Source organism: Lonchura striata, chromosome 1A (assembly GCF_050655825.1).
Source record: "Lonchura striata isolate lonStrDom1 chromosome 1A, ASM5065582v1, whole genome shotgun sequence".
NCBI lineage: Eukaryota > Metazoa > Chordata > Aves > Passeriformes > Estrildidae > Lonchura > Lonchura striata.
Genome location: NC_140741.1, coordinates 20,473,399 through 20,499,491, shown reverse-complemented (window position 1 = coordinate 20,499,491; position 26,093 = coordinate 20,473,399). Strand labels below are relative to the sequence as shown.

General features: G+C 37.4%; 1 protein-coding gene across 1 annotated transcript in view; it reads right to left on the bottom strand.

Annotated features, from left to right (window-relative positions):
* Positions 1 to 9,827: 9,827 nt before the first annotated feature.
* SYT10 (synaptotagmin 10) overlaps positions 9,828 to 26,093 on the bottom strand; it is a 33,508-nt gene continuing 17,242 nt past the window's right edge. The window contains exons 3-7 of the mRNA XM_021551911.4: positions 24,457 to 25,021; positions 13,272 to 13,392; positions 12,781 to 12,952; positions 11,187 to 11,316; positions 9,828 to 10,118 (exon numbers count right to left, since the gene is read on the bottom strand). Coding sequence (XP_021407586.1) covers positions 10,047 to 10,118; positions 11,187 to 11,316; positions 12,781 to 12,952; positions 13,272 to 13,392; positions 24,457 to 25,021 — 1,060 coding nt within the window. The 3' untranslated portion in view covers positions 9,828 to 10,046. The remainder of the gene's footprint in view (positions 10,119 to 11,186; positions 11,317 to 12,780; positions 12,953 to 13,271; positions 13,393 to 24,456; positions 25,022 to 26,093) is intronic.

Sequence of the window (26,093 nt, the reverse complement as noted above, 5' to 3'; positions counted from 1 at the left end):
ATCTGATGTGCAACAGGACTATCTAAAAATTCCATATCAAAGGTTTAGTCTATACACACCCTCTGAGCTTCAAAACAAAATGGCATTTTGTGGAAACCTGCAGGCCACTATTAGAAAGGAAAAGTATGTAAAAACACATCACCTCCATGTCTGACTACATACACCAGACATTTCTATTTACCAAGTCAGGCAGCTGAGGCTCATCTTTCCTACCAGTATTAGTAAAATCAGCATTTGCAATAATAGCTCATACCCCAGAGACGTGCTGAAGACTTCTAATATAGTCTGAGCTGTCAGAAAGTGACAAAAATCCATGGTGGATGTAAGAGAAATCATTCTGCTTTCCTTGAGACTGGGATCATTTCATAAGAAGCTATGACACATCCTCATGTGTAACTTGATGTGGAGTGCACTGAAATAAGCAGCAGTGGTCCTGCTGAATTTCAGTGTTGGGCTGGCCAAGTACAGAGTGCTTTCAGAGGAAATTACATATTAAAAAGACCTACAGAGTGACTTTGTTCTATTTGGTCTATTTTCATGATATTAAGAAAATAATATCATTTTAATTAATACAAGAACTATTGTGTATAAATTAGCAAGTGATTAGCTCAAAAGAAAGTTCCTTTTGAAAGCACACTAGAATATTTGTATATTTGGAATAGGGTGATAAATAGATTTTTTAGCAATGCAAAATATAAAAATGAAATCTTAATGTGTTAATACACATTGAGATGAAAGAGACTGAACTGAATAACTTTTATTGTGCTATATTATTCCAATAACTATTAAAACTACATTAGATACATTTACTGTTTTGTGGTTTTTTTGAGATAACCCAAAAAAGGAGGTGGAATATTCTAATTCTAGTCAGAAAAAGTCGCATATAAAGGAAAATGCCTTTTGGACAGCATCTTTATATTTTGCTGCCACAGATATTTTTTGCTGAAAGGCTTTTTTACTTTTTTTTTTTTTTTTGCATCAGTATTATTTCAGTGCATGAGTAAATTGGTACTTTAGTGCCATTTTTTGCCCTGCTAGAGATTTAATTATAATGTTCTGTCTTGAGAAAAAGTCAATTTTTAACAACAGTACATGAGAAAAAAGGAAAGAAAAATTTAAAAGCCATATTGGTATAATCTGAATGAAATCTCTTTTCTCAGCACAGATTGCTCATCATCAAGCCCTCTTTAGGTAGGACTGCTCTTCAACTTCATAGACTGCCCTGTGCCTGGAGGGAAGGCAGAATAAGAGCCAGGATTTGAGGGGTTAATCCTCAGAGCTTCTCTGAAACCTGGCTGTGACCTACAATTGTTTGTCTGCTACTGGCAAGTAGCTAAAGTGCAATAGTGCCAGGCTCCCTTTCAGAGGAATACAGAAAACGTCCAGCTGTGCAGATTTTGGCTGCTGGCTAAGATAAAGCTAATCTCATTAGTGATTCTGATTCCATAGCCCAAAGTTACCTGTGTGGACTAAGAACTGAAAAGGTTGTAGGTTTAAATAAATTAATCAGATGTTGTGCTGTAGGATAATTAAGATCATTAAACACTTATAATACATGAGGCTTGAAAGGAATAGATGTAAGAGTGTGACGTGCTCTTTGGAGAGTCCAAAAAATCTCCTTTATCATTTTCCGTGGCAGCCAAGTCTCCATTTATAAGAAGAAGAAAGACATAGCCATCCACACATACCCATTTGACAAAAATAATTACAGCTGGCAATTCTCTGTCTTGTTCAGCTATGCAGTCATTTCCTATTATTACACAATTAAACCTCAGAAAGCCATAGTGAGGGGTGTAATGGTCCTCTATTGATCACTCTGATTTTTAATAAGAGGCAGCCACTCCTAGGGTGAAACATTCACAGTACACCCACTACTATGTGAAAATCTGGGACAAAGGAATAAGAATTTATTATTCAGCTGAACCTCCAAGAACAGGAGGAGACAGAATTTGGCTGAAACCTCAATTCCAGGACCCTATTCATACACAAAGACCTGTGGGATATTAAGGGAGAAATACACCATAATTATGACTTCGTATTTTTGAGATATCAGAGAATTAGCACCTGCAGCAGCCCAATGACTTGTCCACCATTTTGTGGTATTAGTTGAGGCTTGACTTGAGAACAAAACCAGTACCTTTTGTACCACAGGAGCATTTCCAGAGCTGTTTCCTATTGTTTATTCAAGCACTCTTTGTCAGGAGTGAGAGGAATAGTGGATTTGTCTTTACAAACAAGCTGTGGGTCTGCTGGTGGATAAAACTAGCACTGAGAGATAAAAGAAAAAATGGGAAGGATTCCACTGATTGATGAATGGAAAAAGATATTTGCTTTTACAAATAAGCTTTAAGTTTGCTGATAAATGAAAGTAGACATTGAAAGATGAAAGAAACAATGGGGAAAAATGCTAAATTCCATAAGAATTAAGAATTGAAAGGGAGGGTTATACATCGGAGGGAAATCTTTGGTATTGGGCGTATTGGGAAGCCTGTACCTCTCAAGTACCTCAGCCAATGGGGAAAGAGAGAAGGGAAATGTGGCTGGGAAATTAGGATAAAAGAGGAGGCTGTGTCCTCCAAAAATTTGAGAGACCCCAGGGGAATGCCCCATGGCTTCTCCCTTTATTTGAATACAGTAAAAGGACTCCACTGTCTCCTTCTTGGACATAAACCTCTGATGTTTGTGGATTAATTTTCCTGACAGGAGTTTTGATAGTGTGAAGAGGTGACAATATATAAAAGTTTTTTTTTCACCTATTGGAGATCTTCCAAACTATGTCAGGTGCAAATAAATAGGAGGCCATTTCAGCATCCAGGAGGCCATCCAGCATCCATCCACATGTCTGAGCACATGTGGGAAATGTCTTTTTTTTGCCTCATTGTGCCATGAGCTCTTTGCACTGTGAATCATCTGAGAGCAGGATCTGCTGGGCAGAGGATTGTTTTTATTTGAAGAACAGACTCAGGTTCTGAAATTGGCTCCCGTTACCCTCGTGAGCTGGCAAATGGCTGTACAAGATATGAGGTGGGGGAATCATGTCAAAAATCCTTTTCTATTTGGAAGTATTTGTTACACATACATTTTTCTCTATTGAAAAGGCTATTCAACACCTTTTTATACTTTCCACTTTTCCTTTTAACAGATTTTTAGCTTTTTTGGTGGTGGTGGTTTGTTTATTTTTTTGCCTTTTTTTTTAATTTTCCAGAGGGCTCTTTTCATACTCTATAGGCTTTTCCCCTCCTCTCTTGTCTCCTGTTATAGCTCAGATGTAATAAGAGATTTTAAATATCTTCTTGTTCAGACCTCTTCACTTCTGATCCTATTATCAGTCTCAACTCATAGCATATTGAAAAAAAGCAACTCGACCCTTTTTCTCTCTCCTCTTGCAGACTACTTTTATGGAAATGTATCTGCCTCACAAAAATATCCAACAGCCTACAACTTCTCCTGAAATTAACCTAGAATGTGTCCCAAAAAACTCAGATTCCTTTTTGTCAGTGCTAATCTTAAGTGCCTAAAATTCCTATCTGTGATCTTGATGAATATTTGTTGGAACATTTCTGATATTTAAAATCCCACAGGGCCAGGCAACTAGGTATCCTATACCTGCAGTAAAATATTGCTTTGCAATCAGTATCATAGTCTTTCCTTTTTAAACTAAGAGGTCCCAAGATAAAAAAAATCTATACCATTATTCAACACAGGAAAGAAATTTTTAGCATGTTCTAGACCTTTATTTATTATACAGAAAGTTTTTATTCCCCATTCTTGTTTAAATTTTATTTTATTTTACTCATGGGTAGATACATGGATGGATTTACTTTACTTCAGGGTCTTGAATTTTTAAGGGATGAAAACGTCCCAAACTGTTTAAAAGCAATCTGTCAGAAACACTTATATACTTGTATTTTGAAGGAGAGGAAAATTGTATAAGAGGTAGGTTACTGCCATGAAAACATGTTTCTGGCACCCTTTTCTAACCAATGACTTTATGAACCCTGAAACTGTGATGAAATAACTGTGCCCTCATCCTTTCTTTGGTCTGTCTTCAGTTCTTTTTTTGTGTCAGGCTTCCTGACTTCACCTTTCCAGGGGAGATGCAGCATTTCACAATTCTTTAATTTATGATGGGCTTTGGGACACTGTGTCTGTGCCAAACCAGGCAGTCTGAATGGATGCACAACTTTTCTTTTAGAGAGTCTGTGAATACTCCATTAAAAATAGAATGGTATTTAAATATTTAATCTTAAATATGCAAACTTAAATATTTCAAATAAATGGAATTGAAAATAACAGCCTATATGCATATTTGTCCTGTCCCAAGCTTTCTCACCCATTCATGGGAGAGCAACCACACCTATTTTCTCTGTGAACTACAGTACCAGCTTGCATCCCCAGCCTGCTCAGACATAAATCTTGTATGCTCTGGATCGGATCTTTTGATCTTTCCTGTGCCTTTTCCCCTATGCCTGCTTGGGATTTCTCAATTTTAGATGAGATGCATTTTTCAGACTGGCTACAGCATCAGCAGACTCTCCCAGGCCACCAAGGTGGACATTAACATTTCATACAACTCATTTGCTCCTGAGAGACACTCCCCTGTCAAACATTTTTTCCCCTAAATTTATTGAACTCACCTAGTTCAGGACCAATAGTCAACTCAACATATTGTATTCATAAATTATTACAGAGCAGCTCCACTTTCATCACAGCAGCTCTGTGACTTCCTGCAGGTCCAGCTTCCAGAACATACTGCCTTGATTTATTTTTCAGGCAGTCATCGTTCCTTTTCCACAGGAGGGAGCTTTGGTGTTCTGGCAACCTATATAACCTGTATTTATATGTATTAGTTATATTTTGACAGTGTTGGTACTGAGGATCTTCAATAGCATCAGCATGTCTCAGCAACACAGGCTGAGCTACAGAGTGCTGTACGAAATGTTCTCCCTTGATCAGCAAGGCACAAACACTTGTCTTGAAAACCAGCAAAGTGACTAGTCCCCATGATGGCACAGTACCAAACTGGTTTTTCCTGTTCTGCAAATTTGCTTTGTACCCTTCTAGGGGACTGAGCCCCATGGAACACAAGAATCACAGTCTACACTTGGGTGGAAAAGAATTCACGTGTCAATCGTAGAGGCATTCTGCTCTCTGTGCCTTTAAAGAGGTTTCCCAGCAACAGCAACATTGTAGAGATGCTATCAGATAAAACATCAAATTACAGCCCTGAGCACCTGCTATCACCAAGCATCCCTTAGCACTCAGCACAAGACTGAAGGTGTTAGTTCCATTTTCCTGACCAGATTGCCCTGTGAAATTCAAATCTCACCTGCAGCTTCACTTTCTCTTAGATTTCTAGCTCCTGGTTTCCTTCATGCTGTTAAAAAAACTGCCGTTTTCAAGGGTTAAGGAAAAGTGCCTTGTGCAGGAGATATTTATTCATTTAGATGAGTAAACTAAAGACACTTTTTTAGAAGTAAATGTAGTTTTTGCCTTGGAAAAGGCAAATAGCTGTGATCAGCACCTCAATTAACTCCTATGCCTAATGCTGATTCTTCTTCAGGAATGTGCTTCTTTTGTCCTATTTTACAGCAGAGAAAGAAAGGACAAGTGGTAAAACTGTTGGAATCTGTTACAGAGGGAAGGTTTCCATTTCAGGGCATTTGCATGGAACAGCTTTGTGTCTACTGCCACATTTTGCTTCATCTTTCCTAGCTCTGGGTCTGCTCTGTGCCATAATTTAACTGTTTTCACAGAGCTCAGTTTAGACTGGCAAGACTCAGAAGCTAAATGAAAGTGAATCTTGAGTTAAACTAAATTTGTGCTATGGTGTGAATGAGAGAGAAAATGTCCCATCAAAACCTGCATTAATAGTTCTCATATATTTGGTATATTTTACCCATATTTTGGATTGTCCAACACATATTACATGAGCTTTGTCCAAAAGTCACCTCACTGTCTGATTTACATATACACCATATCTTAACACCTACCTAATTTTCAAGCATGTTCATTTGTAGAAATGTCATATGAACTTTTCAGGTCAAGGAACTGTCACTCAGTGCACATTTGTCAGGTGTTTATAATGAACTGCAATGTATTTCTGATTAGGTGTGGGTGTTCTGTTGTAACAGTGGTGCTAAATAATAGTGATTGTACATCTAGCAAGTGCAAATACTTGTATGTGCAAACCTAGGTTTTTTGCATGCTCAAATAAGGTGATTTTCAAATTTGGCAGGCACATTTATGGATTTCTGAACAATGTTATATTTTCAGCAGAAGAACTCTATTACTGAGTTCTGAAATACCATTCTTTTGAATGTTTGCTCACCCAAAAAATACAGACAAATGATTTCAGATGTATAAAGCCTGTAAAATTAATGGAGTATAATAAAAGCTAGTACATATAAAAGTTTATAAAAAAGAGATAGCAAAATAATCTTTTAACTAGACTATCATGTATATGTTGTACATCATTATGTTAAAAAATTTTAAAAGGATTGCATTGAATCCAATTAAAAAGCTGAGAAAGAGGAGAAAAGGATAGATCAAATGAATCTTTTAACTAAACTTTTTCTTAATATTGCTCCAAAAATGCATCCACAGAAAGAAACTAGGTAATTGCTTTTTCCCTTGAAAAAAATCAACCCAATGAAAACATTTATTGGTAGCTTAATATATTCTTCAAAAATATTGGAAGTGGTGGTGATTCTTTAAGAAAAATATACAATTTTGTTACTTAAAAATTAGTCCAAAGAATTGCATTTATTGAAGAAGAAATTTTGCAGGGGAAGTTGCTGGCCACTTTATCTCTGACCAATATTCATATTCCTAAGTCCAGCATAGACAAAAGATGGTGAGGAAAGAGCTGGTTGTTTTCTGGGAGGGTGAGGAGAAGGGCCATGTCACCAGAACTGTAAAATGCTGGGATCCAAAGCTGAGGTCATGGAGTGCAGTACATGACTTAAATCTTTGTGAGCTTGTGCTCACCTGTGCAGTGTGAAACCCTGCAAATACAATTCTTATTAAGTACTGGTGCATTTTCCAGTAAACTGCTTCAAGCAAAATAGCTCAGGCCTTTAGGAAAAGAAGATTTTCTAACTGTTGTAAAAGTACTACAAGATATCTGAAACCAGCCTTTTGCCACATTTGTTTTTTTCCTAAATTAGGGTAATGCATGAGATATAGAAGAAATGTGGATAAGCAGAGAAAAAAATCTGGATGGGAGTAGAGAACTTGCAGCTTCTCCAAATTTCCAAATTAAAATATTTAAAATTCCTTAATAATGATATACATCGAGCAACATATTCCTTGACTTAAACTGTGCAAAGCTCTTGGTACTTCAGTGATGTCACTGGGAGTAACTTGTGAAAAGGCTCTTAAGCCAATGGATGAGTTAATCTAAGTACCTATCCTGTCTTTTGAGATGGCTAAGGAAACAATGGGGAAAAATATCTTTTTCACTAATTCTATTAATCACTGCTAAAGGAATAAAGATAATTATTTAAGGGATCATTTTTGAAGCTAGATGTCCAGATGATTTTGCAGCCTGATTTCTCCTAGATGCAGAGCACCCATCAATCAAGTTTAGACACAGAAGTCATTCACTGTTGTTATTAACAATACCAAAATTAACACAACAAGGGGGCACAAACTGAGCCTTTGGCATTTGACAACAATGAAGATTTAAGAAAATAAATCTTGAAATACCTTACTACCTATGAGGAAACACACAGGATAGTCAGAGAACAGTAAGATAGGTAAAAACACGTTGCTCATTGCTGAACACTTATGCTACATTTGATCGTGAATTTGTTCGCTTTTTGGATATTAGGTGCAAAAAAGTGCAAAGAATATTTAATTAACCGTTACAGTACCACATTACAAAAAGTATTTTTGAGGCCACAAAGGCCACTGTTGATATAATTTATATTAAGATAAATGTATACATAAAATAGTTTTTCAGTCTCCATATATATATATATGTTTCTGCATCAGCCTTGCAGAAATCATGTTGAAAATTATCTAGGCCACAGAATTTTGTTAGGATAACAAAGATGGGAGGGAAAAAACCTCAGAGAGGAGAGTTTGTTCTCCTATTAAAACAAATTACTCATCGAGAGCAAAAGGAGGAATGAAATTCTGCAAGGCTGCTCTGTATTTATGGTGATGAAAATACAATCTCAAGCAGGGAGGATCAGTGTTCAGCACTACCAATCCTCTCTGGGAGAAACCATTTCTACTTAGAGGCCATGAATAACAACCTGAAACAGGCATTCAAAAACTTGAGCTAGAGCCTTTTCTTTTTATCCCTTTTTTCTTTCTTTTATTTTCTTTTTCCCCCCTTATTTCTAATGACTATCTGAGAGATTGATTTTTATATTTATTTTCTTGCTTGCTGTGTTCATAGGCACAGGAGGCAAGGTATAAAAGCTGCTTCCTTTTTTGTCTTAGGTACACCTTCAATGTTAAGACCAGCCCTGCTAGCTTTTCTGGAGCAGTTTAAGACACTTCAAGGTATTTTTGACTGTCTTAGAGATTAGTCAGTGGCATGGAGGGACTGGATCTTCAGGAACATGTCAGCCAGGCTAAACCAACTCAAAATGGTTCTTCAGAAGTTTGCCAAAACAACCTTTTCATTTAATACAAAATTAATTATCAAAATTCCTTTCATTGTCATAAATCAATCATCATTTGTAGATTTTCTCCTGCATGACATTTCTGTAAAGTTGTTGTTTTGGAAAACAGTCTCCTCTGTTTTCTTTACATATATATTGCAAAGATACAAAAGGTGCTACCACCCAACTTTTTCTAATTACAGTCCAGCTTTCAAAACCTCAGTCCCAGCCATGCTGTCTGTGCTACACTCTTCACAGAAAAAAAAAGAAAAGAAAAAAGGAAAAAAAGAAAGTAACTATCTGATTTATCTGATTGAGGTAAACTGCAATATTTGGAGATAAATCCACAAAATAATATGTAGTTGTCCTCTAGTTTTTAAAGTATCTGACTACAGCCAATAGATTTTTTCATTTGCTTTCACTGTGTAGTCTAATAAATTAGTTTACTTGCTTGTAAAATAGTCACATTTTGATTTCTCTGTCCATAGACTGACAGAAAACACATCTCAAATTCATATTTAGCATATGTGTCTAGAGGCATCCAGCCAGCAACCAGAAACTAAATTCCATGTGTGCTGTGCACTCAGTCAAAATAATTTCAAAGAAATCTGTCTGTCACATTAAATCAAGAATCACAAAAATTTTCTGGGTAACTGCAATATTTGGTCAATTTTGTGAAGAGATAAATCACTTTAAATCAATTCCTTTACTTCTGAGCATTCTCTCCTCTGCAGTTTGATTTGTGTAGAGATGTGGCTGTCATCATGAGTGCTGGAAGGTTATAACTGCATAGATCCAATTCTCATACCTGTTTCAGAAGGGCTGGACCTAAAGCACCCTGAAGTCAGTAGATCTGCCTCATTGGCTCCAGAGGGCTTTAAATCAGCCCTTCCTCCCTGCCCAAGGAATGAGCTGATTTTCCAGATACTCAAACCATGACAACAGTTGGTTGTTTTCATGCAACATTCAGTTTGAAGTGCTATCTTGCAAAGTCACAGAAGATTTAGTGCAATTTAGAAGGAATTTACTACACGAGCTGTATATGACTATTTCTTCTTCCTCCAAATAATTAGGCGTTAAAAGGTGCAGTAGTTTTGAATTACTTAAGGGAATTTTTTTTCTGGTCCCTTGCCTGTGAAAAGATACAGGCCCCATCAAACCACTGCTTGGATATGACACTGGATATATGCCAGAGATAAAACAGATTAATGAATTTGCACAAGGAAGGGTTATATTTGACTCGAGTCAACTTTGTTCACACTTTAACAAATTATTATAAACTTTCATATAAGACTTAGAATAGGAAAGATGTATTTTGATAAAAAAATATGGGTACAGTTCATCTGTGGAAGCCAAACCTTCTGTTGATGTAGATGTGAGCTACAGGGGAGTTTTAGACACTGAGCATGATGGATCCATTCGGACTCCCTAGGGCGTAAGCGGTGGTTTGGGCGAGGAACAGGATCCCTGGCTATCAAAACTGGTTGCTCGGCCAGGTAGCTGCAAGAAAAGTTATTTTTACAAATGTCATCATGTCTGGCTGTGCATCATGCTCATTTCAGAGGATGAGAGACTCTCTCAAAAAAGAATCTAGATCACATCCAGACCCTTTCTAGCCTCTGGATCAAAGTCTCCAGCAGAAGCAATAATGGAAAGAAATTTTCTGAAGTGACCTTCTAAAAATGCCTCTGACTCATTTCACAGGAATGGGTTTATTTCACCAAAAGGGGTTGTACCCCTGTCTCCTAATTTACATAAACCAGACAGAGCCATGAGTCTCTAAAAGACACTTCTCTGCTCCCTTGACTCAGTTTCCTTGCCCCCACAAGCTTCTTGGTTTTTTACTGAAGCCTTGATATTTTGCTTTTGCCATCTCTAACAGGACATGTTGCGCAGCCATGTGCTCCAGAGTGGGGGAATCACATGGCCTCAGGCAGCAACTCATTTTTCTACAGATTGCTTTTGTGATGGGCTAAACAGTGCCCCGCTGCTTCCTAAGGCTTCAGTATTTATCTTTCTGAGTCCAGAGTTGTGAGGATTTTGTGTACAGAACACCAACAATGTGTGGCCACATCAGATCACAGAGGGAGTCCAAGCCCAGGGACTTGTAAATATAATCATCCCTACCTTTGAAAAAGCTCCAGTAAGCAGCTGTTGAATAACTCTGGAGGGAGCTGCTAGTATGTTGCCACAATTTAGCCTAATTTGCAGGCCAGTTACAGATTAATGTTTTAGCAACAGCAGCTTATGTTAAAGATTTTTGAATAAGAAATTATTGCTTTTGAAATTTTCGCAAATGATCTCTTCTAAGTAGCTGTAAGCTCTTTATCAAAATCTCTGGAATTTTAAGCATCTAAATGTAACCCTACAATGCCATCAGAGCATCATGGAAACTGTTGAAATGGCCCTTTTAAATTATAGATAAATACATGCAATTAGATTTAGGCTGTGCTAATGATCTTCTATCTGATCTATAGGTGCTGCACTGATTTTCATGATTCTCAGAAGCCCACAAATGTGAGGGGCAAAATCCTTCAATATCAAGGAGAAAATTTTGCTACTTCTTACCTCTACTAGTGGGTGCCAGTGAGTTATTGGTTTACGTGGGTAAGCCAGCATTTCATTCCAATGATCTCTTCCAAGGCCTTCGGCGTCAATTCCTGTCCGGCATACTCCAATGACCTCATTGTGCCCTACTCTGAGAATTGTAGAGTGAGAAGGAATTTATTTTTAATAAAAAATAGTTTTAATAACATCTGATATACAATTCTGTTTACTGGCTTAGTGTGGCACAGAATGCATGGCCAAAGTTTTCACATAATTTATTACAGATATTAGTTTTAATGATAGCATAGTAAAATTAAATTCTGTAATGGTAACATCAAAAACCTCTAGCCACTACCAGAGTGCTTCTAGCAGCTATAAAAATAGCAATGAAAACATAATCCTTGCCATTAAAAGGTTACAACCCAAAAGACACAAGGACAGAAAAGGATCATAATACACAAAGTTATCTGAAGAAAAACATTTTTGAATTTTGTGAGAGAGGAAAGTGAAGAAAAATTGCGAGGAATACATTTCCTGCTGCAAATGCTTCAGAGATATTTTAATAAACTATTCCTTAGCTCTAGCTATTGTGATATTTTGAAGTTCAGTCAAAAATGTGAAAGGTAAGGGTCATAGGCTATACCTCAATACTTTGTGCTCCTCACAGAGCCATAAAATGGTTGAGAAACATCAGAAAGTTTCTGTAGCTTGACCTTAGAATAATGCTTTCCAATTTCCCCTTAGCAAGTGCTGGGAGGAGCTGAGGAGGACTGAACATGTGCAAGCTGCTGTGCTCCTTCCCTGCTAATGGCACCACGGTGCTGCTCTCACATCAGACTGAGAAAGTCTTCCTGGCAGAACTTGGAGAACAACCAGAAATCTGATGGCCAGGGAAGCAATCTGAAGGGTGTTGTTACTAAATTGGACTTTCAGTGTTTATTTGCCCTGCAATCTCAAGAGCTCTTTACTAATAGCACTTGAATGAAGCAGACTTGCTTGGGCAGGGTTCTGTCAGTTTTGATCAACCTGCAGTCCTTGAGCCACTCTAAGCAGGAGTCGCTTCCTGTCAGTTCTCAGTGAAGCCATAGATAATTAGCCTAAGACATGTTATCACTGAGGGCTGAACCCTAAGGTTACCTATTGAAGGTTGCATATTAAAAGGTTATTTTACTGAATCAACTGAAGAAATAATTACAGCTTAGTTCAATGACATAGTTAGCATTTAATTATTTTTTAGTAATTGAAATTTTCTTTAGTTTCAAATACCTGCTATTTAAATAGAAATTAGAGGTGTGAGGGACTTTCTTAAGCTCAAAGACATACGTGGTTTATAAAGTTTGTACATAGTCCAGTCCCCAGAAATGGACAAGAATGTATATCAGGCCTAAGTGGCCTGAAAGAAAATTGAGCCATATTTTTTCCTCATCTTAGTCATTTATGACACAGATAAAATGCCATGTGCTCTAAGAGGTGTGGAAGCTTTAAACTGCTTCATGAAAAGGCCCCAAGGCTTTACCTTTTGTGACACTGAAGCTGCCTGTAAGCTTGAGGCAGAAAGCAGCTACTTGCAGTGGTCAGGAATTGTCTCAATGTTCAGAAAGTGAACTGTGCTTACCTGTCATAATCCATCACTGCAATGGAGAGGCTGACTTGGTCCACATTCTCTGGAGGGATATCAAAGATGATGGCCTCATTATAAACAGGATTCAGCGTGTTCTTCTTTGTGGTTGTTTTCCGCTTTTTCAGCCTCCGTCCCTCGCACATCAGTGACACTTTGACGTACGGATCTGAGTAACAGATAATCAGTGCATGCATTAGGACTCAAACCATTCAAGTGGGTAGCATGAGAACAATATTTGTGGTAGGAATGTTATATTGCTAAGGTAAAAGGTTGCAAAGGTTTGAGTCACCCTGGCAAACACTGCTTTCATCATGCTGCAAATGCCATTCCCAACAGGCACACTGGCTGCCACTCCATCTGAAGAAGGTCTGTATCCATTCTTGGCTACTTCCATCCCACAGCCATGTCAGACACACAAAATCCAAGGAGCTGTTATTCATCCCCTTCCTGAATAGACTCTGCCTTGTTTAAAAAAGTAGATTCACCTGATGCACCAGTTATATCCATTGCTTTGAGATTCCGACATTTGATGACTGTCAAAGTCATTCTTCCAGCAGTAGGCAAATAACAAAGGGAAAACATGATCTCACCCAAATCTATGCTTTCCTGAAAAAGAAAAGCAATTATTAGAAACCTGATCATACTACTAAAATTCAGTTCAGATCATGCAAAACTTTAATATTTTTTTAATATAGAGAGAAGCTTCTTTTGCAGCCTCAGATGCTTCTGAAGTCATAAGCAATTTTCAAAAATAATTTCCTTAAAGTACAGGAGGAGTAACAACAAAATAATAGTTTAAAGACAAGATTTTCAGTTACTAAACTGAGAAATTAAAACAAAATCAGAGACAAACTTTCTGAATGTCTGGTATTTTTGTGTTGAATTCACACAAAAGAAAAGGTGCTGAAAGTAGAATGCCAAGTTCTGCTCTTGAAAACACTAATACTCCATCAGCCCCAATAGAAAGAAATCTGATGGACTGTTTAGATCATGCACATTTACATGCCCTTTAGACACTGGAATTTATGTAGGAAAATAATTTCTGCACAGGTATGTGTACAAAAAGCTAATCCTGTCAAAGTGTTTCAAAAAGAAGAATATGTTTGTAAAAGTTTCTCTCTTTAGTGCTCTCAATGTGCTTTGAGAGGCTGTTCTGTTTCAGAAGAAAAGCGAAGTAAAGGAGTAGCACCGACAGCTTTCCTGGCTCCACAACAACTTTTTGGAGGATAATATACTCAGAAGGATGGATAGGTTCCATATGAGTTTTAATAATCCTCACAAGAGACAGGTTCTATATTGAGGCCATGTGCTAAGTACTCATGCAATAAGATGTTGTCATGCAGTTTAGATGCTACAGTACTTGAGATGTGTAACCTAAGGGAGTTTCTACAAGTTCTTATTTTTTCCTTTTCTCAGTTATACAGTTATCCTAACACTGCAAAAGTTAAGGTTTTGAGATGTTTATTATGTTCTAAATTGTTCCTGTTCTGAATTTTAAATACACCTTTGCCACCTCCCCATCCCCCAAAAAATTGCATATCAAAAACTTAGGATATGATTTTGGAAGGGGCATGTAAGGAAGCCACTCTGTAAGGCAGCCACTCTCAAACATGCTCATGTGATCTCAAAGGACCTTTTTTTGGACTAATCCTAAAAAGCTTATTTTTAACATCTCAGCTTCAATATTTTATCTGTCAAACCTACAGTTACTCTGAGAGTAAAAATTTGTTTGAGAGCTGCTGGATTTACTGTAGAGTTATTCTAGTATCAAAAGGCAAGTATACTATATTTTTAAATGAAACATATTAAAATAGTGATTGCTGTGTAGGTGAGAAATATATTGTTTACAGATATAAGACAAGACTAGGCTTCTTGTTCACATTCTTCAGCTGTTGTCAACAGTTTTATTGACTTCCTTCAGGTTAATACTCTGTCTAAATAGAAACAAGTATTTGACATCTTTCTTGAGTAAAGATGAACTAAATTGCATGCTTTGGGGTGTGAGGTTTTTTGTATTTTGTTTTTTTATTGGTTTTTTTCCCCTTCACTGCAGTCTAGAATGAAGAATACAGTTTTGGAATAGCTTTAAAGTCTCTGTTGCAGTGGTAATAAAATATTGACTTTTGTGCAAGCCAGTCAATTCAGGAGTTCAGTCATTTTGCTGGGATTTTGACAATTACTAGTTTGATAAGCATGTGAACATGAACTGTGGGCAAATTTCACTCTTGTCAGAATTTCAGATTTCTCAGAATTTCAGAATGATTGAGCTCATTCAGTTCACACAGGACAAATTAAACTATTTGACCTCTCCCTTTCTTTACCATGAAGAGTGCAGAAGTTTGTACCAGAGACTAAATTACCAAACCAAATTTTCTATTTCAGAAAATAAATAAACTTTAACAACTGAATGGTAATTCTTTCCACTCATTTGTTACAGTGGCAAGTGGTGTCTCATATCTTTCAGTTCTGCTATATCTGAACATTGTTTGAAGCAGAGCTTCTCCTACTGGTGTTACTCTCTGAATCTGATGGCTGTTTCTCATATCCCTATATCAAACAGACCTTACTCTTTTGTTTGAAAAGAAAATAGAGTTCCCAGAGTTTCAGTGCTTCAAAGTTACCTAAGATCTGTGTAGAGAAAGGTGATGAAAATGGGTTGGATCATGAAACACCTTGGATAGCTCATAGAAAGATCTAATTTTTCTTTTTCAGAGAGATGGCTTGAGTATGTGAATAGAGAAAAAATAATTTTTGAAGATGGGAGTATGAATCTGAGTGTTCTATTATTTCCTTTTGAAGAGAAATTGGGTAGACACTCAAAGTTTTGTGTGAGCCCAGCTGGTAAAGCAGAATACAGACAGGATTACGTACTAGTATTTTAAAATGCTTCAAAGGAAGCATTGCTCAAAATGCTTGCCAAACTCACTCTGTTGTTACTCTACATTTTTGAGAGGCAGAGAAAAGCAGTTTCTGCTCTGAGTATCTGCCAAGACTGGTGATCTTTCTTCATACAGGAGTGTGAATGTGTGAAGTTCTAAATGTTATTTTGAAGAATTAAGATTAAAATTATACCTATGATAGTATAACAAACTGTGTATTACAAAAAATGTCTGAGATATCTCCATTTTCATACACACACACACACACACACACACACACACACACACACACACTTATTGTTAATCTGAGCACTAGAGATTCATAAATTTGGAGATGAAAACACAGATTCAGACCTCGATTATAAACATAGCAACCTTTTTTGTTTTTTTTTATTTTTTTAAACTTCTCATTATAGTCTTTGTTAATCACATTGATTATCATGAGTAACATTTCTAAATTCCCTGGATCCTTAAACATTATCAATTTTAGTTGAGAGTTAAGTATAGCTTACAATTTAATTTAGAATCTCAGCACTATGGAAAATTCATGTGTTTTTTCACTTTATAATTAACTAGATAATTAAGTTGACACAAGTAGTCTGACTGGAGCCCTTCAGCACAAGCAAACCTGAAGGAGCCAAGGCACAGACTGTCCTCAACAATCAAATCTGCATCACAGTGTGCCTCAAACAAAACACAACTCACAAGACACAATCAAGTGGATATCATCTGTGCATATTTTAAAATAATCCTCAGATTGCCTTACATGTATCACAAATTTTCCGAAAATTGTACATGACTTAGATAACTCCCATGGCACTTAATCTCTTTCATAGAGTTATTTTGAATTTTTCTTTTTTTTTCTTGAACTAAATTTGGGTTTCAATTAACAGCTAGCTTTATGGATTCTTGTAATGATTGCCTCCCACTGGTTTCCAATAACAGGTACAGAAAAACCAGCATCAAGCACAGCTGCCCTTATGCAAATGGAAGCTTTTGTTGACACCTCATATCTCTCCTTCACTTATTTCCCTTCTGTATCCACCAGCCACCACACAGCACTGAAGACCTGACAGAGTGGCCAGCACTCTGCCAGCTTCAGTTACTTCCACAGCTGTCCTTTTACTTCTGCCCCATCCATTTTCTGGCACAGTGGGTCTAGAACAAAATAAAACAAAGAAAAAAATGGTCTCACGTGCATGCACATATCAGTTATTCTGATGAACTTTGTGGTTTTGAGCTACAGAATGCAGATTTCTAAAATTAGCATAATTCTCATCCCACACTAGTAAGCACGTGAATGAATGTGCTAATAATATTTTTCCATTACTTCCATTAGGATGAATCCATTAGGTTCTCTCCACATTCTCTGCTTTGTGGGCTCCTGAGAAATAAGTCCAGGAGCTGGCACAGTCAGAAATAAAAAGTTCCTTATTCTATTCTCTTTGTTATCATACCCAATGGACACCAGTGCTCTCATTTCCACACATATGCCTGTAAAAATTGCAGCATTTCTACAGAGGCTTTGCTCCCCACTCACAATATGGATAAAAGGGAAGGAGTGAGAAGGGGAGCATCAATTAAACTGATTGAGGTTTTTGAACTGCTGTTGCTGGTAAAAGTTCTGCTGCCACTTACTCCAATTAATTTTCTCAGTAGTTTCCACAAAATTCAATAAAAGAGACAATTTTTTACTAGGAACCTCCACAAGTCCTGTGGGGAAGGTGGTTGTAGATCCTTCAATTTTCAGCGTGGTTTTTTACTCACATATCAACCCACACAAGCCTGAAACTGAACAGGAAAACTGTTTATTGCCTATACTGATAGTCTAATAACCTTCATAGTCTCCCTCCTCTGTGCCAACATCCTAAGTGATTTCCTATGATAGCAGGGGTAAAAAGCTTATAGGGACCTGATATGTGAAAAAATGTGTCAGTTCTGAGTCACAAGTGAACTTTAGACAATTTTTTCACTGATGTTTATTTCTTCCTCTTTTCCACTAGTTTTTCAAGTTTTGAAATTCAAGCAAAATCTTAAAACAGCAACTTTGTCTGTATTCTTATAATGAACTATGTAAATATTACTGAAACTGGAAAATTTACATTCTTTTGTTCTTATTAGTCTGTCATTAATTTCCATGGTTAAAATTACAAGTATCTGCATAATTAGTAGTGCAGCAGAAATTAGATTCCCTCAAAAATTTGCTTGTTGCTACTTTATTTATCATTCATATTATCATAATCCATAGTAACAAGTTCAGTTCTTAATCTCAATTTTAATATCTGGAACTACTTTCCTATTCATTGTAACCGGAACGATGTTTTAAAGACTGCATGTAAGAGTAGTACAACAAAAATACTAATGGTGCCATGAATCCCATTTGTACTTGATTTCTAAACAAATTAACTGCAAATTGCATTCTCAGCTTTCCTGCTATATTTTAAGCAAGCCACTGTAATAAATAATGATAGTAATTTTCTGGCTACCTAAGAAGGTATTCAGGCATTGCTTTTCTAGACTTTTAGCTGTTTTCTTTAGTAACACTGAAAATTGTTCTTCTATACAGTATTTAAATTTAAAGAAAAATGTGTTGGTGAGTTAGACCTTTGGATTACTTGAATATTTCAGGAAGAGAATTCCCCCATAGCACAGATTTATCTTTCTCTGTTTAGAAACATATTATATATATTTCTGCTTTCCAATATAAACTACTGACGTTCAACTTCAAGATTCAGAGTTAAAATATAACAATGAATGTTGGGAGTTGGATGGAAAAAGAAAGAAGACCTGGACCTTGAGAAAATTAGCTAAGTATGTGTTAAGGTATTCCTGGTTTTGAGGCATATATCAGGAGTTCAAAGAGTGATAGTAAAGAAGAGAACAGAAATCTACCAGTCTGTTTTCTCCTTTATGCATTTAGAATCCAATGGTACCCTTGCTACCACAGAAATTATTAAAAGCTCTGCAAGGCTCAGACTGGAGAGCTAATTCTACCACCTCTCGAGGGGATTTTTCTTTGGAAACTTTGTCCCCACCGTTAATATTTATTTTCGTCTTCTGTTATTCTTTGCATATCAAACCCAACTCTTTCCTTCCTCTGAGCACCAGCTCCTGATTGAGCTGTTGCCCTGGGAAATGAATCAATTAAGTTTGTGTTTGTTCTTGCCTCTGTGGAAGACAGTATGGAAGCAGTGGGGCCTGTTGCTCTGTAATGACGGTGTTGGCTGCTTGTGGAGGGCTGATGCTTGTCTGAGCCTGTTGCCCTTGCTGCTCTGGGGAAGCTCTGTGGCTGGTTGGAGACCTGATGGACTCCCTGAGGCTGCAGAATGCCCTCAGTAGCACCCTGGAAGGCTCCTGGGTGCTCCTTGTGCTGCTCCCTCTGTACAGAACCATCTGCCCTGTGCACTGGGGGGTTGTGCCGTCTTGCCAGGCAGCAAGGAAGCCCATCCCTGCCTCAGAACAGCTGAGAACAGAGGCGCTTCTGGGAGCTAAGTGTGACAGGAGAATGATCCAAAGTGCATATGGCCTCCCATAGAAAGATGCTTTTCTGAAGCTGCAGGGCAATGTCTGAAAGAGACTTTGCAGTGAGAAACTCAGAGAGCTCTCAGGGCACAGCAGGTCAGAGAAGTCATCTACCTGCACCTGCCACAGCACTGTCTGGATGCAGAGATATTAAAATACACTGAAAAAAACATGCTCTTATTCACCTAATATTTGTTATTTTTAGGGTAGAGTGGAAGTAGCAGTTTGCCTCTGGAAAATCAAAATATTAAAATTATTTGTCATTTCAAATGATAAGAAGCATTAAATAATAATAGTAGAAACCTTCCTTGCCTTCAATAACTGGACAGAAACCCACTCTTTCTCCATTGTATTTTCTAGTTATCAACCAGACCTAAAGCAGTTCCAAACATAAATTAAGGTCTCCAAAAGGTTTAAAAATGATCCAGAGTATTCTCTCACTTGCTCAGCAGCAGCATTGGTCACATGGATCCCTTTTATTACTGGCCCGGAGCAGAAATGACAAGTGCCAGCAGTTCCTGGCTTAGAAGGGCTCTTCCTGTTACAGAGATGATCAGTGCTCCTACACTGAAAAGCCCTGAGTCTTTTACAGCTGTCTAAGGTTCTCCTGAACCTTTCAGGTGGATTTCCAGAGACATTCACAGGTCTAAGTGCATTCTGATGAAGGTGGGTAGCTGTAGGGCTTGGCCCACGACATTGCTGGTGGTAAAACATTTCCTCATAGTGCTGCTCTTTGAACACTAAGAAACAGGACAATCCTGAAAATGTGGCCTCAAGGCTGGGCTACAAAAGACACCTCTGTCAGCTCTCTACCACAACTGCCTCACTCAGAGAAAGGTCTAAAGCTTTGTCCACTTACAAAACACGGGAGATGGAGAAAACAAAGCAAGGATTATGCTCTGGGTGAAATTCAGAGATAGGCTTCATTATTGTTTGATGAGGAAATCAGAAGAATCTATTTCCATAGCAGAGGCCAGCAGGCAGCAGAATTACCTGTTATTTCCTACTCTGGCAAGTGTTTGATATAAATGAACTGAGACAAATGTAACTGTCCTACCTATTTTAAAATATATATGTTTCAGCACTTCTGTCTTTCCCAGTGATGCTATTAGTTATATTTCAATTGCTTTAGAAACAGCAATCACGCACCACGGACATCACATGAAGACTATGTCCTTACAAAATCTGCTTTTACATTCCACTTCACAAATGAGCAAACTGCAGCACTGAAATGCCTGGTGTCGGGAAATAATAATCAAGTTCCATCTGTCTACATGAGATAATTCAAGAGGGAACAAGTACATGACAATTTGATGATTAAGATCCCCAAGAGGCTAACTCTGTTGGATATGGCAATGGCTTTCCTCTAAATCCTGAGCTTTAATTTTTTTCCCAGTTGCATGGTTTCCTATCATTGGTTACTCCAACAGACTTCACAGGATACCTTCAGAAAAAAAATCTCTCTGAGAGTCACTTGCCAATATTTTTAGGCAATAGCCTTAGAGGAATTTTCCAAAGCAGGTGATAATTTTTAAAAGTATTATAGTAACCTAAAAAATGTTTACATGCAGAAATTGATGGACCACAAGCAGTGGACTTCTTGCCTAGAAAATTTTAAGACACTGAATATTAGAAGTGCTTGTTAGCAATTCCAAAAGGAGAGTTTTCTTTTTTTAAAGTATGCAGTATATTCTGATAGTAACAAAACCTCATAAATGTATGCAAAATCTTCAAGCACCTGACAAAACCAGAAACCTCATGTGTTGATTAAACAATCTATTTGATATTATTTGTTTGCATCTAATGCTATGAATTAATTTTCTCAAGTGTAGTGAGAATTAAAGTATTCCAATATAATGAACAACCTTCACAGGTAGCCCAAAACTGATTCCTGATTTTTTTTCCTTTTTTTTTAATTAATCAGGTGAATAGAAGCAAATGATGGGTTATTAATTTAAAATTCAATCACCTATTCAAGCAAAATTTGGGGGTATATCAGATATCTAAGATACTTTTCCTACATTTAAATTAATACTTTTCCTAAATTTAAATTAATAATCTAACTTTACATGTTAGTTTATTAATCTAACAGGTACATGTTATATATTATAAAACGTGCTATGTTTTCAATGTACACCACAGAAATACAACAGAGAAACAGTGGTATGAATGAAGAAATAAAGGTAAAACCCAAACTACAAAATGTGAACAAATATCAGCATCTGAAAACAATGAGAATAAAAATGAGTATGTGTGTGTGGGCCAATCCTGCACTTCCATAGAATAATTTCAAATTATTATTAGGAACAAAGAAAGTGTATTAAAAGTGTAGATTCACACAGACTCATTGGGTTTGGAGCCAAAAGGATTCAGTGCAACCATCCAGTCTGATTTTCCCAGACTGTATTTCCTGCACCAAATAAAAACCCTTTATGGTTGTGCAAGCAAATATTTTTTAAAATTATGTTAGCTACTGACAAAGAGTTGTTGCATAAAAAGGATCTCCTGATCTTCTGATCTCTTGTGGCATTTTTCTTCACAGGCAAAATGTTGCAATTAATTTTCTTGGTAAATCTCTCTAGTGTTTAAGACTGCAGAGTTTGGTGTCATAAGAATAGATTTTTTTTCACACTGGTAATAAGAATTATTTTTGCCCTCATTTTAACTTCCGAGTAGAAAATTCTTGACTGTGGAAGAGATGTAAAAGATTCACAGATGAGGAGAAGCTGCTCCCACTGCTTTTTTTTTTTTTTAAGTTTTGACTAATTCTTTGATCTATCACTTCTATTATTTTCCACATCTATCATTTAGCAGCAGCACAAGCAGACCATAGGATGTAGGAATCATGTCTGAACAGAGACAAAAAACTTCTCAGAACATACAAAAAAACAGAGCAAAGGTGAAGAAGTAAAAAGCATGAGAGAAATATATTTGCAGAATGGCATCTTGGTTCCTGGGCTCTAGTGGGTGGGTATGGCCTTTTCATCTCACACAACCTGCTTAATTTACAAGGATTCTTTAACACCAAAGCATATTTGCTTGGATTGGAATGACTTTCCACCAATTGTAGAACCAGCTGGATCTTTATTTTTCAAGGTTTATCAAAGTTCAATTGACTCTGGCCAACATTAGTAATTTAGCTGCTAGTTAGTGACTTTGGTAAACTTTATATCTGGTGTTTAAGACAGTAAGTCTTCACTGATTAACATCTCACACAGTATTTATTCCTTTGGAAGTTTGGCTCACTCAACTTACAGTTTCTGAAATGACGAAACTAGAAGCCTGTATTACAATTTCATAAAAGAGTTCAAGTAAATCACAAGGCAGCACAATGCACATACAGTCAATGGACATCTTCTGGGAAGGCCTAATTTTTTCAGGAAAAAGAATCAATTACCACTTTCTTACATAATTTTCTGAGGATAGGGTAAGGCTTGTGAAAGCTGATGAAGCTAGCCAAGACTAAAAGATTTTAGTGCCCAATTTTATGTGCCCATTGTTGATGGTTTAAGTGGAGACAACCTTTTCATATACATGCAGCACTTTAAACTATCCTGCCTGAAAGGCTGAAATCCAAAAACCTCATGCTTTCTTTTAAGATGGACAAGATGAAAATGCCAGCAGAGTGAGTTAGTCACTAGAACTGCATGCCTTAACACTTACTGAGGAAGAAACTTAAATTAGGATCCAGTGCCAAGTTTAGCAACTATTTTCATATTTCCATATGTGTATTAGTGTCAAACCCAAATGCATAATCTGGTATGGCATTTAAATTTGCTCAAAACCAGTGGTGAACAGTCCAGAGATTATTATTTGCTGAAACCATTCTAGTTTTCAGTTAAAAATCTCATAGACACACCTGCTGCTAGTGACTCAGCTTTTAAGTAATGACTAAAGTATCAAACACAATATCAAAGTTAGAAGAAATTTCTAAAAATGGTTCCTTGGACTATTATTCCAAGACCTTAAACACACATTCAGTTTTAAGCTTGAGAACACAATTCTTAAACTTGCCTTAAATCTGAGCTTGATCAAACTAAGCATACACAGATTCAGCTTTCTGGAGGAGTGCTGAAGGCTGCTGAGACCAGTTTGCTAGGCCCAGCAGTTGAAATAAATAGCTCCTGTTGTGAATTCCCATTTGAAAACTGCCTCCACTATTTGGCACTCTGGTATTTCTCCTTTCTCAGGGATCACAGTGCTCATGCTCAAACTGGTGAGGCCATATCAGCGCTCCTTGTCCTTCTACTCAGGCACACCTGGACCTGTCTAGCAGGTATGAACATCATGAAAGCCTTTGGTGAAAAAGGCTTGGGAAGTCTCTGGCTGCAGAGAAGGGATGGTGTGAAGCTTCTGTCACTGATGTAGCACTGGTCTGTCCTCTGTTCACCTCCGTGTGGAAATCCGGCCGGTGCTGAAACCCTGGGATGAGTCACACTGTTTGGATACACCCACAGAACCAGGGATGGCAAAACTTCTACATAAATAGCATGCTAGTTGAAAAGAAACTGAAACCAAAACCTAAACAACACCCTAAACATGACTATTTTAACTGTTTGTTATTTTCCACCCCCCTTCAACTCCCAGCCAGGGAGGATGAGTTTAGAATTCAAGGTTAATAAAGCAGTATCTGTAGACTGCTGTTCTCTGGTAGCCTGTCATTCATCCTGTCACTTGTGCACAGACCTTCTTTTCTTGCTAGCAACAACAAAAAAATTAATTTCTATTTCCTAATTCTTCTTGCTTGTGTCACTTGAGTTTTCCTAGCATCCAGCAGCAATGCAGATACAGCTACTGGGGACCCTAAGCACAGTGCAGTCAGCAAAGAACATTTTACACATCAAGCATTTTCAGTCTCTTTTCCTTACCAAGATTTCTAACCTATGAAAATTTCCTAACAAGAGCAGGATAGGATGGGCCCTTTTCCTTAATAGATGGTCATTTTGCAGAACAAGGTGTTTTGCTAACAGGAAAATGTTATTAATTCTGGCTAAGCAATGACTTTCATAATGCAGCATTTAATTAATAAATGTAATTTATATACACACAGTGAGCCATAAAGATGACAGTATGCTCCCAGAAGATTTTTTGGTAATTGAATTTTATATCTTCCCATGCATTATTCTCTGTGCTCAAAGGAAAATATTGACAGCTACTCTTTTAATTTTTTTTTTTATTTTGAACTCTGCTGATAAACAGGCTACATTGCCAAAAACTACAAAAAAGAAATGAAAATATGATGTTAATACTTTTGTAACACATTACTTACTGTGGTGGCACAGTGGATGTCTTTCCATACATTGGCTTCCCTGGAGAGATCTGAGACTTCAAAAAGGTTATCAAGAATAACTTCCCCAATCATGTCATGTCTAGAAAATCTGTCAAAATCATAAACACTGAAATGCAATTTCCTGTTGCTGAGTTGATCATAGGCTACAGGAAACTGAAAGGTTTCATCAAAGACAGGATTTAATGTCTTTCTGTGAACTCGTGTCTGAAACTTCTTTTTCCTATCAGGAAGCAGATAAATCTTAACGTAGGGGTCGGATGTTCCTGTGAAGTCTTTAGCAGGCAGATCTAAGGCTTTGACAATTGTGACAGCCAGAAGTTCATTCTCATAATCGTACCGGAGAGTGAAGTTAAGTTTTCCACATGTTTTCACATCTTCTTGCTGCCCATCAGAATCCACGGACTTTTGTTTGTAGAGTTCTGGTTTTATTCTCCCAATGCTGGTTGTGGTCTCTCCCTTTTGCAGAACTGGGTCTGTCCCCATGTTAAAATCAACACTGGACACTTGCATCTGCCTTGGCAAGTGCCTCCTGAAAGAATTGTGCCTGCACACGCACATAGACACACAGACACACAAAACAAGCCATGGTTATCTCTGGGAAAAGACCATCTCTCAACAGAAAATATAAGAACAAATTAGTGAAAAGACTAAAAGAATTAAAAAATAATCCTCTCCACACCCCTTTCAGTGTTTTGCAAGTGTTCAAGCATCCTTGAGAGGAAATGATCATTCAGAATTAATTTCTTGGCCTAGGAAACACTCACTCCCAGAAATAAATATATTTATAACTTTGCTTTCAGACTATGCAGCTGAAACTGAATTCATGTACTTTCACAGAACGAGCTGACAGCTCCAACATCCCATAATCCCACTTTGCTAGGGCCTGAGTAAAGTACGGTCAAACTGAAAAAAATAAAAAAAGCACTTGCAGAATTTTCATCAGTACTCTCTGGTTTTTTGGAGGCATTCCATGGTGATTTTTCAATTAAATATTTAGCAGCCTTCACACTGATGACTGTAAAAGGCACCTGAAAGGGAAATGCAGAGCTGTGTCTGGAGGTTTTTAGCATGGTGCTTTGCCATCCTACAACATTTTATGTACACCTGCCTGGTATCTGCTACACTGAGGTGCAGGCTGCCTTCTCCAGAAGCATTGGGAATATTTTGTTCTGCTTGCAATGTGCAGAGTTTTGCCAACAATTTTCTGCCATTGCTGCTTTTTCTTTTTCTTTTGTTCTCATGGTCTGCTGTGCAGTGTATTAGAAAGCTGATTCCTGCGCCACTAGCAAGAAACAGCATGTTAAATTCCTTGCAATTCTGAATACAATGTTGCACAAACATATGTGTTTATGGGCTTATCTTCGCTCATGAATCTGAATGGAAATTTGTGCTGTTCCTACTAAGACTGAAATCAAACCCCTGGTGTGCCATACAACCTTAAAGTAGTATAAAAACACTGGACTTGCTTCACAGCATTTATCAGCAGCAGATGCCATTTTGACTACTCTATCCAGTCTATTTTTTAGGCATTTTCACATTTCCTTGGTACTTCCCTACCCCAACAATCTGTGCTACAGAAGCTTACCACCTCCTCCTGTGAGCACACTTAGTTGCCA